This window comes from Chiloscyllium punctatum, chromosome 10 (genome assembly GCF_047496795.1).
Source record: "Chiloscyllium punctatum isolate Juve2018m chromosome 10, sChiPun1.3, whole genome shotgun sequence".
In the NCBI taxonomy this organism is placed as follows: Eukaryota; Metazoa; Chordata; class Chondrichthyes; order Orectolobiformes; family Hemiscylliidae; genus Chiloscyllium; species Chiloscyllium punctatum.
In genome coordinates this window covers 73,746,481-73,760,030 of record NC_092748.1, presented here as the reverse complement: position 1 = coordinate 73,760,030, position 13,550 = coordinate 73,746,481, and the positions used below count along the sequence as shown (strand labels likewise).

The 13,550-nt window shown below is 39.2% G+C and overlaps 1 protein-coding gene across 5 annotated transcripts in view; it reads right to left on the bottom strand.

Annotated features, from left to right (window-relative positions):
- Window positions 1–205: 205 nt before the first annotated feature.
- The window catches only part of xirp2b (xin actin binding repeat containing 2b), a 110,752-nt gene continuing 97,407 nt past the window's right edge, over window positions 206–13,550 (bottom strand). For all 5 annotated transcript variants that reach the window (XM_072579511.1, XM_072579514.1, XM_072579512.1 and 2 more), the window contains 2 exons: window positions 2,458–2,591; window positions 206–361 (listed from right to left, as the gene is read on the bottom strand). In XM_072579511.1, the coding sequence (XP_072435612.1) occupies window positions 2,497–2,591 (95 nt within the window). In that variant the 3' untranslated portion in view covers window positions 206–361; window positions 2,458–2,496. The remainder of the gene's footprint in view (window positions 362–2,457; window positions 2,592–13,550) is intronic.

Below are 13,550 nucleotides of genomic sequence, written 5' to 3'. Positions count from 1 at the left end.
AATAGAAGGTGGCCAGTTGATATTTAACTTATTTCTGTCTGTTGTCTTCTTGATCTGACCAGGCAAAGTTTTCAATTGTTCCCCTGTATTCTTGCTCTGTCTCTTCACATCACTTGAATCATCCAGCTGATAAGCCTCACTGCTAATGTTTTTTCTTTGCCTCATTTTAGTGCAATCTGCCATTGCCTTATTTGCTGGAGAATTCGTATTAACACAGAAGTTCATTTGGCTGTTATTTAGCTGGCCTCCTTTGCATGGTGTGTGTCCAAAACCTTCATCGTAGTTGCCTTTGGATTTGAAAAGCTGCTTAAAATGAGGTTTGCAGTACATTTGTCCATGGAGCGATGCATAATTTCCAAGACTTGTGAAAGTAAAAAGAATACAATTTAAGATTATCATTCTGAAGAGATTTATTTCACTGCCACAGAGACCATCATTAAATAATCTTGGGCTGGATCTTCCTGTCCTAACCCCTGTCAGGCAGGCTTTAGAGAGGGCAATGGAACATATTTCTAAAATGTCCACACCACTCTGGTCATAATCAATTTTAAATCATGCAGGATAAGGGTGGAATGGTTTGGGGCATTGAAGGTCTAGATCACAAATGCAGCAGCAAATATTGTTGCTGGCTCTGTCAGGGAGATGGACATATTCTCACCCCTGAAATTTTCATGGATCCAGGCTGTCTTTTGAAGTCAGAATTTTAAACCTGTGAGTTACTGTGGACCACAACAGAAAAGTTTGATGTGTCATTTCAAAAGATGTTGCTAAATTAGCATACCATATATTATTATAACACGTGAAGTGACATATTTTAATACAATGATTGATGATAGGGCTTTTTAAAAACATGTCATTGCCCATGAAATTGAACAGGATTCTAAAAGTGTAGAGATCTTCAGATACATGAGAATGCATTATTTCGCAGTTAAATGCAGTTTACCTGTGAGGACTGCAGATACTGGAGAGTCAGAGTCAAAAAGGTTAATGCTGGTCAGGCAGCATTCAAGGAGCAGGAGAGCCAACGTTTCAAGCATAAGCCAAAAATCACATTCCTGATGAAGGGCTTATTCCTGAAACATTGACTCTTCTGCTCCTCGGATGCTGCCTACTTGCTACACTTTTCCAGTGCCACCTTCTTCGAGTAAGTTAATTGTTATATTTGCTTTCATGTATTATTTGATTCAGTCATCTATATAACTGTTTCAAAGCTTTTACAGATAGCTGAGTCTTTAATTTGTTCATCTCTGGAAGCTTTGACTCAGTTCTTAAATGAGTCTCATTATAAAGAATTCCAAATCCACTAATCGAATAAGCTTAGCCTGGGTTGTTGATATAACTGTCACACTGAACCAGATTGTTTTGATACTTTTATTAATCCTTAATAAAACTATATTTTTGTTTCAAGTAGTTTAAAATGATTGTTTATCTTTGTTTTATGAGCTGTTAACAGGATCATAGTTCTTCAGGGTTGATATTGAATAACTGTTCATCTCAATAGTTTAATGATCTCTTGATAGAATTATGGCTTATTTTAAAATGTATTTTGAATTGCTATTTATTTCTGCAGTTTTATAAAAGCCTCTTACCATCCAAAGGCTATTATAGGACTTGTGAGTTACCTACATGGTGTCAATTGAGTCAATATACGGCAATGAAGAGGGTAAGACAGATAGGGGTATGGAAGGCTATGCAGAGGTAAGCTGATATGGGTGTTTGGGGAATGCAATATATAAGGGACCTGTGTGAGCTGAGGGGCATATGGGGTATGGAGGGGAATCTTAATGAGAGGGAGGAGGTACAGTTGGTGAATGGGAGAAGAGTGGATAAACATATTAGAGGGCCTCACAATCATCTCCAGGAGTCAACTGATGTACAAGTGAATGGTGGTAGCTTTATCTTGTTCATCTCATCAGCCATCCATCTCCATCTTGTGCATGCTTCCAGAGGCAATCTAGCTCCACCACACCACTATGAAGATTGCATCAGCAGGCACTGTCAGCCATGAGGTGGGATTGTGACATTGGAAGTTGGTCCAATTCCTGATTACTACCTCCAAGCTAAAAATTCAGCCTCTTAAATCAAATAGTTGGCCTCGTCTGCTTGTCTGTAATTTTGCTATTACAACATGATACACATTACATATTCAAAAATGATAGAATTGTTCAATTACCACAGATTTTATTTAAGCAGATAAACTTAGATTAAGTGCACTAAGCATGGCATTTATCTATGAAGCAGAAGTGAAAGCACTTTAATTAATATGGCTTTTCTTGTCCACTTAAAGAGAATGGTCAAATATTAATGTTCAATTTATAAACAAATACCATAAGAATATTTGTAGAATCCTGAAAATTACATTTAACATATTACAAAACAAATAAAATAATTTTATTAAATACTGCATAAAATAATTTTTTTTAAAGAACTTGGCTAGAGATGAGAATTATCACCTACCTTAATTTATTGTTGCAGTGGTGGCAGCGGAAACAGGACTTATGAAAGATTTGCTTGTCGGCTGCCAGACTTTCCATGGGATATACTATCTTTCGACAAACTGTGCAGGTCTCCCTGGTAAGACCTTGTATTTTCTAAAACAACAAGTACATGTTACAGCAGCTCTCACTTCTTTTCTTTCTAATTCTGCATTTTTTCCCCTCAGGTAGATTACATCATATGTCCAATAATAAAATGTTGTTCTATTCATACAACCGTATATTTATCCTTTCTAGTAAACATCCACCAAATGAACTGTAAAATTTAGGTTGCATTCCTTTAACTAATTTACCTTAAATACAAAATGTTATTTTACAAATTGAATGTTCAGATTTTATTAAAAGGATTCCAAATTTTATTAGCAAACATATAATGATTCAAAATAGATTTTCTACTATATTTTACAGGCAAGAATTATTTGTTAACAATATCTATGAAATAATCCTTCCTGTTAACATGGAGTATTCAAATTATAATAAGAATTCATAATTATAATGTTAGTTAAATAGAATTGTACTCAGGTTGATGACGTAGTGATATTGAATTGCAAATAATGTGTTTCTGTTCTTATAAAAGTCATTTTATTATTCTGTGTCCCTATGAGTTACAAAGTAGAGTGAAAATGTGTGTAGTGCATTTAACACAGATTTTGATCAGGAAAGATCCCACATCCGTCAACCATTAATATTTTTGCAAATCTCTTAAACTTGAAAGGATGGCATAAAGTGGCATTTTCAAGTTGAAAGTCTGTGTCTAATGGGCATAAGGGTCAATGCTGAGTCCTCAGCTATTTTCACCCTTCATGTGTGATCAAGGATAGTCAGCATGGTTTTGTGAAGGGCAGTTCGTGCCTCACAAACCTTATTGAATTCTTTGAGAAGGTGACTAAGGAGGTGGACGAGGGTAAAGCGGTAGATGTGGTGTATATGGATTTTAGTAAGGCGTTTGATAAGGTTCCCCATGGTAGGCTACTGCAAAAAATACGGAGGTATGGCATGGAGGGTGAGTTGGAGGTTTGGATTAGGAATTGGCTGGCTGGAAGAAGACAAAGGGTAGTAGTTGATGGTAAAGGTTCATCTTGGAATACAGTTACTAGCGGTGTTCCGCAAGGATCTGTTTTGGGACCATTGCTGTTTGTCATTTTTATAAATGACCTGGAGGAGGGGCTAGAAGGTTGGGTGAGCAAGTTTGCGGATGATACAAAAGTCGGTGGAGTTGTTGACAGGGAGGAAGGATGTGTCAGGTTACAGCGGGATATAGAGAAGCTGCAGAGCTGGGCAGAAAGGTGGCAAATGGAGTTCAATGTGGGAAGTGTGAGGTGATTCACTTTGGTATGAGTAACAAAAAGATGGGGTACTGGGCTAATGGTCGGATACTTGGTAATGTGGATGAGCAGAGGGATATTGGTGTCCAAGTACACAGGTCTCTGAAAGTTGCCACACAGGTAAATAGTGCGGTGAAGGAGGCATATGCCGTACTGGCTTTTATTGGTAGAGGAATAGAGTTCTGGAGTCCTGAGGTCATGTTGCAGTTGTATAAAACTCTGATGTGGCCACATCTGGAGTATTGTGTGCAGTTTTGGTCGCCATATTATAGGAAGGATGTGGAGGCACTGGAACGGGTGCAGAAGAGGTTTACCAGGATGTTGCCTGGTATGATAGGAAGATCGTATGAGGCAAGGCTGAGGCACTTGGGGCTGTTTTCATTGGAGAAAAGAAGGTTTAGGGGTGACTTGATAGAGGTGTACAAGATGATTAGGGGTTTAGATAGGGTTGACAGTGAGAACCTTTTTCCACGTATGGAGTCAGCTATTACGAGGGGGCATAGCTTTAAATTAAGGGGTGGTAGGTATAGGACAGATGTTAGGGGTAGATTCTTTATTCAGCGAGTCATGAGTTCATGGAATGCCCTGCCAGTAGCAGTGGTGGACTCTCCCTCTTTATGGTCATTTAAACGGGCATTGGATAGGCATATGGAGGATAGTGGGCTAGTGTAGGTTCGGTGGGCTTGGATCAGCGCTACATCGAGGGCCAAAGGGCCTGTACTGAGCTGTATTTTTATATGTTCTATGTATATAAATTTGAGAGAACTGAAAAGAGTAAGAGTTATATATCTAAGGTTGCTAACAATACAAAGTTAGATGGAAAGTAAGCTCTGCAAGCTGATACAGAGACATTGCAAAGGCATTTAGACAGGTCAAGTGAGTAGGCAACAAAATCACAGAATAGAACGTGGATGAGTGTGAGTTTACTCATTTTGGTTGTAAGAACAGGAAAGCAGAGTGCCCTTTGAAATTTGTTCATGTTAATTTTCAAAAGGAACAAGGAACATAAAAGCAGCATGCAGCTACAGTAAATAATTATGAAGACAACTGTCATTTATTGTAAAGGTTTATTTTTGTTCATTCATAGCAATATGGTGCTAAGGCAGGATAATATGTGGCTTATTAGAAACTTGCAGTTAGTGCCCTTGTTTTTGAGGTGATAGTGATTACATTTTGGCGGTGCTGTCAAAGGAGTTTTGGTGAATTACTGCTGTGCATTTTGTAGATGGTCTACACTTAGGCCACTATGTATTCATGGTGGAATGTGAAAACTGTTGGGGTGCCAGTTGCTTTGCCCTGGATGGTATTGAACCTCTTGTCTGGTGTTGGAGTTGTACCAATCAGGCAAGGGGAGAGTATTCCTTCACATTCATGAGTTGTAGCTCACAGATGAGTATTAGGGAGGCAAGAGTGTGTGTTACTTGCCTTTGAATTCCTAGCTTTTGACCTTTTCTTCTAGTGACAGCATTTATATAAAGCTGATACAGTTCAGTTTCTGATACAGGGTAACCCCCAGGATACTGGAGAGTAAGGGATTCAGTGATAGTAATACCATTGAAGAGATGGTTAGATTCTCTCTTGTTGGAGAGTGTCCTTGCCTGCCATTTATATGGGGTAAATCTTACTTGCACTTTTCAGACCTAGCCTGGATGTTGTTGCATCTGGACACAGACTGCTTCAGCAACTGAGGAGTCCTGGGTAATGCTGAACATTGTGGAATTATCAGTGAACCTACTGACTTCTGACTGTATCATGGAGGGTAGCCCAGAAAAAAGAAACAGTAAAAAATTCTAATAATTGGAAATGAACATACAGAACTCCACCTTGAAGTATACAAGATGAGAAGACCAATAAAGTGTCATTTACAAGTTTAACTTTTTTTTAAACTTTTGGGAGCTAATTGATGAAGCAAATGAAATTGATTGGGCCTAGGACACTACTGTGAAAAACTCCTGTCATGAGATGATTTACCTCAAACCATCACATTTGTCCTAGATATTATTCCAACCATTGAAAACGATGATACACCAGTTTTGCTTTGGCTCCTTGATAGTATACTTTGTCAAGTATTGCCTTGATATTAAGGGCAGTAACTCTCACTTCAACTCTGCATTTAGCTCTTTTGTTTATGTTTGGATTAAGACTGTAATGAGAGTAAGAACTGAGTGGCCCTGGCCATGGGAGGACATGAATAAAAGTGTTGTTAGGTAGGACTTTGGTGAGATGACATTTGGAATACTATATGTAGTTTTGGTCTATAAATGTGATTTTGAGAGAGAGTACAGCAAAGGTGTAATAGATTCATCCCTGGAATGGAAAGGTTGACCTGTGATGAATGATTGTAAATAATAGGTGTATAAATACCGGAATTTAGAAGAATGAGGGCAATCCTTTTGAAATATATGAGATCCTGAAGCAAATTGATTGGGTAATGGTTCAGAGATTATTCCAACTGTTTAGGGAATCCAAAACACCACAACACAGTCTTAGGATAAGGAGCCCATAATGTAGAACCAAGGCAATGAGAATTTACCTCAGTCAAAAGATGAATCTCTGAATTCTACACCCCAGGTGCTCCATTGTAGAATACATTTAAGGCTGAAATAGAATTTTGGTGTCTCAGGAACCAATAGAGATATAGAGGTGTAGAGCATGGAAACAGACCCTTCGGTCCAACTTGCACATGCCAACCAGATATTTGAAGTTAATCTAGACCCTTTTGCCAGAATTTGGTCTATATCCCTCTTATGTGGGCAATCAGCAGGAGTCGAAGATCAGCCATAATCATAAAAAATGGCAGAGCAGTCTAAACAGATCGTATGATCTATTCCTTCTCCTATTTCTTGTGTTCTTGTGGGCATACATTATGTCTATTAATATTGAAAGAGGCTGACCTCATAAGAATTTCTGGTAACAGTAAATTTTATTGATATTGACAGATAAAAAGCCATCTTCCTGTCAACCAGATTTCTGATACACCCAGGCATCTGAGCAAATTTGGGAAGGCTAAACAGAAGCATAACTGTTCAAAGGATTGAACAGTCTCTTGGAAGTGGAAACATAGCCAGACATTCCCCTTTCATGTATCACATGGTGTTCTAGCACTTGAGCCAGAAGCAAAGTTAGTCAGCAGTACTCATGTTAAACAGCTCACATCCTGTGATACAAACTAACACTCAATACTTTCTAGTCTTTCATCTAACATTCTATCTAATTTACAAGTCCTTGTTAATTGTAACTGTTGGATCTAGAGATTGCAACAGCTATTTAAACAATATATTTATACAGCAAAAGAATACAGCTTCTGATTGCAGACAGCACTAATTGACTACATCCAGACATTGGAATATTCTCCTCCAATGTTTATAATTTGCTTTACCTTGACTTGGTAAGTAGGGAAAAAAAAACATACAGATGAAATTTCTGTGCCTTTTGTTCTTTCATAAGAATGCACACTTCTTAAAAATGCTTCCTTATTCTCAAGAACCCACCATGGGGACATAAATGCTAACATGTAATTAGAATATCATTCTCTTCAATGTCCATCTATTTTTTCAAAGGATCCACAAAGTAAGTTGATTAAGAAAGAATGAAAGCAAAATACTCTGGATGCTGTAAATCTGAAACAAACACAGAGAATGTCTGAGAAACTCAAAAGGTCTGGCTGTATCTGTAGAGAGAGAAACAGAGCTAATGTTTCTGGTATCACACTTCTTTAAAACACAGTTATCAAATAATGTTGCATCAGTCCAAAAGAAACATCATATAGTAACAAGAAATACACCAGAATAAGCTCCTATTGAGGGTGCTGGACTGTAAAGTCCAACACAAGGCTATCCGACCATTTATCTTGATCATATGAAACTTGAGGAGGCAATAGAGATATTAGGTGGTTTATCAACCCTTGTGCCTTTGGTCAATGAATAGCCAATACCTTGGAACTAGGAGAAAGTTGACCTAGGAGCCATTCCTGATGAAGGGCTCCAGCCCAAAACATCGATTCTCCTGCTCCTCGAATGCTGGCTGACCTGCTGTGCTTTTCCAACAACACTTTCTCGACAATATCTTGGACCTGTCACTGTCTTACACATAGGAGGACTGGCTCAAGCTAAGAAGCCTGTCAGCTGTATGTGTGCTGTTTTGATGACAAGCAAGGAGAACAATCTTCTTTATGAGTCCTGTATGCCTATCAAAGTCCACACCTCAGCCTCTGGACGAAGATCAGATGTTTTAGCCTCCACTGTCCCCACTCCTTCAAACCAAGCTCTGATGCCATTTCCAAAGGCTTACCAGCCAGGCCCCTTCAAAATGGCCCCACTCCCAGTTATTGTGTTATTCACCAATGATCTCTGTTGGTGACTGCCTATTGACTCAGCAGTGGTAATTTGATTGGCCAGCAGATCTCTGAAGCAAAGCCTCCAGTTCCTAAGGGGGTGAATAATTCCCACCCCCAGTCTACTAAGGTCCGATTGAACTATAAATGACCATGTAGCAGCCAACCCCAATTGGGCTTGCCACCAATCCGATAGCTGGTAACATGGCACCTCATAAAAGACAGAGCCCTGTAAAACTGAGCCCTGGAAGACATAACACATGCTGATCAGCTCAAGCCAAAATAAAAATTCTGTAAACTCCTATCTATCTTTAACAAAATGAGCAAAATAGTTGTAATTATATTTTGTGAATTTATTCTTTCTTAATCTTTCTCAGCACCAAATTCATATCATTCTAGCAATTCATAACCACAACATTTTGTACAGCAATTGATCATTTTTGTCTTTATTAGTCCTCAAACCTGTTGTCATGCGGATTTTCATGGAGAATAGTTCTTAATTGATATGGAGAAATGTTAGCTGTCCAACTGAAGCTGGTGGGACAGGGATGGAGATAAAGGAGAGAGTTTGTGCCAAAGCATGCCACTGCATCGTAGGAAAATAAGATTGCACAGAGAGGCAGAGTTCTCCATTCATGAAGGAGGAATGTCCTCTTCTTGGACAGTGTCAGCAGGAACAGGCTACCTCATCGTGCAGCAGAGGCACCTCCCTGTTCAGCATAACTTTCCACTGCTTCCAATTCCTCACCCTCACTTACCTGTTGTTCCTGTTCCTCTGTTGTTGAACTGTCTCTTCTTGGTCTTCACAGTCTTCAAGGTCTAAGAGGTTCAGGAATGGCCAGTATGAAGCCACTTGAGCCATTTATGTGGCCAATGCATGGTCAAATCCCACACCCACACATACTTTTCTCACATTGTGAGGACATGCCAGTATGTGGGGACACCACCAAATAAATTCTAATAGTCAAAATAAAAACTTTGAGTGCGCCTCAGCACTGGTCACTACTCATCATCATTTGCTCTTAATTTGATGCCCTAGGGACCCATCTTAAACTCCATCCCCTTTAAAATTTAACTGAAAAGTTCAATTAATGACTTGGACGTATGAATCATAATATCCAGAAAGGCAAAAGTATGAAGTAAATCTATACTGTACTTCTACACATAAAATACGAGAACCTCCTCAACATAGATAAGTCCTTTTACACAGAATCCATGCTGATGGATAACAAGTTTCATTTTCATTTGCTCATCTTTCCATCTGTCCTCATTCCCATCTCCCATAATTTCACTCTTGTTTTTCTCCACCAATCTACTCACTGCTGAGAAGCACGAGAAATGGGAAGCTTTAAAATCTTTAGGCCGCTATGTAAAAGTCTACATCCTGTTCAGGCTCAGTCCGCTAACCAGAATTAACCTATTCTAGTCATCCATGACTCCGTATTTTAAAAGGTCTATAGCCAATCACATCTTGTCATTAGAAATGCAGTTAAACCAAACATTGTCAGTTTAATGTCCCAGTGGAAATAACACTAGTTGTGATGAAAGATTATTAAACTGAAATACTGCCTGCATTTTTTCTCAACAGATGCTGTCAGTCCCGTTGTTATTTCCAGCAGTTTCAGTAATTCAATAATTTTAGATTTCCATCACACGTGAAATTGACTGTATGCTTATTGTGAGAAAAAAGGTAAAAGGAGGAAACCAGGAACAAGAGTTGGCCATTCAGACCATAGAATCTATCCTTCTGTCCAATTAGATCATGATTGATCAGTATCTCAGCCTCAATTATTTGCCTTTGCTCCTCAGCCAGTGGTACCATTTTATGACAAAAATCTATAAATTCAGACTAGAAAATTTCAAATGGCCCAATATCCATAGCTTTTTGGAGGATAGAGATTTCCATGGTCATTTCCATAATGTTTTCTGACATCATTCCTAACTGAACTACCTCTAATTGTATCACTCTGCCATCTTATTCTGAATTCCCTTAACATGAAAAATAATTTATCAATATTTACTCTAACAAATCTTCTTGTAAAATTTTAAAACTTTATTTGATCACTTCTTTATTTTCTAAATTTAAGACAAAACAACGTTTTTGCAACTTGATTTCCTAATTTAACTTTTAAATCCCATTTCAGTTTTATGAATCTACCCTGTACTGTTTCCAAGGTTAAAGCTTTCTTGGAGTGCAGTATTCAAAACTGACGACAGTACTGACCATAGATTAAGACTTACAATTTTCTATCTAAAATTCACAAAATTATACCTCAAAGAGAATTATTTGAGAAATATATTTCTTGCAATCTAATCTTGATTTAGGTATATAATATTTTCACTAAAAGCTATGTCTTGGATTTAAGAAGGAAGAAATATGAATACAGAATTTCAAATTGTACTAAAGATAGAAATTATATGTGTACTCTAATGAGCAGAAAAGAACTGTCATAAATACGAAGGAAACACAATGGCAAAAACTATTTAACATAATAAAGTTTTATGTAATGCATTGTAGATGCAAGAGTAACATACAGATGTATAGGCTGAACAGGAAATACCAAGGGAAATTGATGAGAAAAGGGATCGGAGTGTGGATATGTAAATTGTTATTTTTCATGTTTTGAAAAATAATGATGAATAAAAGATAATGGAATGCTAGACTTAGCGAGAAGAGGCTTAAAGTATTAGATTAGATTACTTACAGTGTGGAAACAGGCCCTTCGGCCCAACAAGTCCACACCGCCCCACCGAAGCGCAACCCACCCATACCCCTACATCTACCCCTTACCTAACACTACGGGCAATTTTGCATGGCCAATTCACCTGCACATCTTTGGACTGTGGGAGGAAACCTACGCAGACACGGGGAGAATGTGCAAACTCCACACAGTCAGTCGCCTGAGGCGGGAATTGAACGCAGGTCTCTGGCGCTGTGAGGCAGCAGTGCTAACCACTGTGCCACCGTGCCGCCCACAAAGTACATAATGAAGAAACAATATCACAACAATATAGAACACTGGTGAGATCTCAGTTGAAATCGTGTGTTCAGTTTGGGTATGCTACTTTAGAAAGGGTAGACTGATCTTGGAGAAAAGTCAATTGATGATTCATCAGAATGGCACAAAGGAAGAAAGAACTGATTTATGATAAAATACCGGGTAAACATAGGTTATATTTTATGGAAATACGGGGATTAGGAGATGATCTGATTTAAGTGTTTCAAATAGTGATGATAATCAGTGGGTATGCAGGGAATGACTCTTTCAGAGTAACTGAATGAGTGATTGGCTAGATCATGACCTCTCACCTTTTGGGACCTTGCTTCAAACGACAACACCTGTTGTCCACTGCTCACTCCATAGGTCCTTTGTGAAATTAGTGCAGGCAGCCTCAATCTAATTCCTTTTATACATGAACCTACAGCATATTTAGCAAGGTTTCTTATGGACAGGCCAAGAATGATTAGATTGCAGAATGGGAAGAATATCAAACTGCATAATTCTTCTGAGTGCTGTAGAATTCAGTATACATAACTGATTTAACTGACAGCCAGCTCTGTTCCCCTATCTGCCCTGAGTTGCTGGCCCTCATTGGGTTTTGGTGAAGCAACATCTTGATTTTAAAATTCTCATTCTTAATTTCAGATGTCTACCTCTAACCTCAACTCCCACTGACCAAAATGTCCTTTCCCTCCCATTTCCGTACTTTCCTCCGACTCTTCAAGATATCTATATTTTTCTAATACTATTTTCTTGTGCATCTCCATTTTTAATTGTCCCAGCGTTGGAGCCTGTAGCTTCAGTTGACTAGGACTAAAGCTCTACATACTCGTGTTATGCCACTTTGCCTCTCCATTGCCCTGAGACACTACTTAAAACCTTCGGTGGACATGATCCATATGGACTTCAGGAGGGCATTCAACAAGGTTCCTTGTGATAGACTGGTTAGCAAGGTTAGATCACATGGAATACAGGGAGAACTATCCATTTGGATACAGAAGTGGCTCAAAAGTAGAAGACAGAGGGAGATGCTGGAGGGTTGTCTTTCAGACTGGAGGCTTGTGATCAGTGGTGTGACACAAGGATCGGCGATGGGTCCACTGCTTTTATATAAAGGACTTGGATGTGAACATAGAAGGTATAGTTAGTAAGTTTGCAAATGACACCAAAATTGGGGGAATAGTGGACAGCAAAGGTTACCTCAGAGTACAACAGGATCTTGATCAGATGGGCCAAAGGGCTGAGGAATGGCAGATGGAGTTTAATTTAGGTAAATGTGAGGTGCTGCCTTTTTGAAAGGCAATTCAGGGCAGGTCTATACACTTAATGGTAAGGTTCTGGGGAGTGCTGCTGAAAAAAAAAAGGGACTTTGGAGTGGAGGCTCACAGTTCCTTGAAAGTAGAGTCGCAGGTAGATAGATTACTGAAGATGACATTTGGTATGCTTTCCTCTATTGGTCAGAGCATTGCATATTGGCATTGGGAGGTCATATTGAGACTGTGCAGGACATTGGTTAGGTTTGGAATATTGTATAGAACTCTGGTGTCCCTCATATTGGAAGAATGTTGTAAAACTTGAAAGGGTTCAGAAAAGATTTACAAGAATGTTGCCAGGGTTGGAGGATTTGAGCTACAGGGAGAGGCTGAATAGGCTGGGGCTGTTTTCCCTGGAGTGTCGGAGGCTGAGGGATGGCCTTATAGAGGTTTACAAAATCATGAGGGGTACGGAAAGGCTATATGGACAAGGTCTTTTCTCTGGGGTGGGGAAGTCCAGAACTAGAGGGCATAGGTTTAGGGTGAGAGGGGAAAATTTAGAAGGAACGTAAGGGGCAACTTTTTAATGCAGAGGGTGTTGCATGTATGGAATGAGCTGTCATAGGAAGTAGTGGAGGCTGGTACAATTACAACATTTAAAAGGCATCTGGATGGGTATATGAAAAGGAAGGGTTTAGAGGGATTTGGGCCAAATGCTGGCAAATGGGAGTAGGTTAGGTTAGGATATCTGGTTGGCATGGATGAGTTGGACTGAAGGATCTGTTTTCATGCTATGAATCTCTATGACTCTATTTCCTTGACCGGGATATCTGACATCAAACCTAGTGTTGCCTTATGGGAGTTCTTGTCATACTTTATTTTATAACGCTCCTGTGAAACACCTTCAGTGTTTGGTACAGTGGTTAGCACTGCTGTCTCACAGTGCCAGGGACTTGGCTTTGATTTGTGTGGAGCTTGCACATTCTCCAGATGTCTGTGTGGTTTCCTCCAAGTGCTCCTGTTTCCTCCCACAATCCAAACATGTGCAGGTTAAGTGGATTGGCTATGGTAAATTGCCCATAGTGAGTGGGGATGTGCAAGCAATGTGCATTAGCCATGGGAAATGCAGGGCTACAGGGATA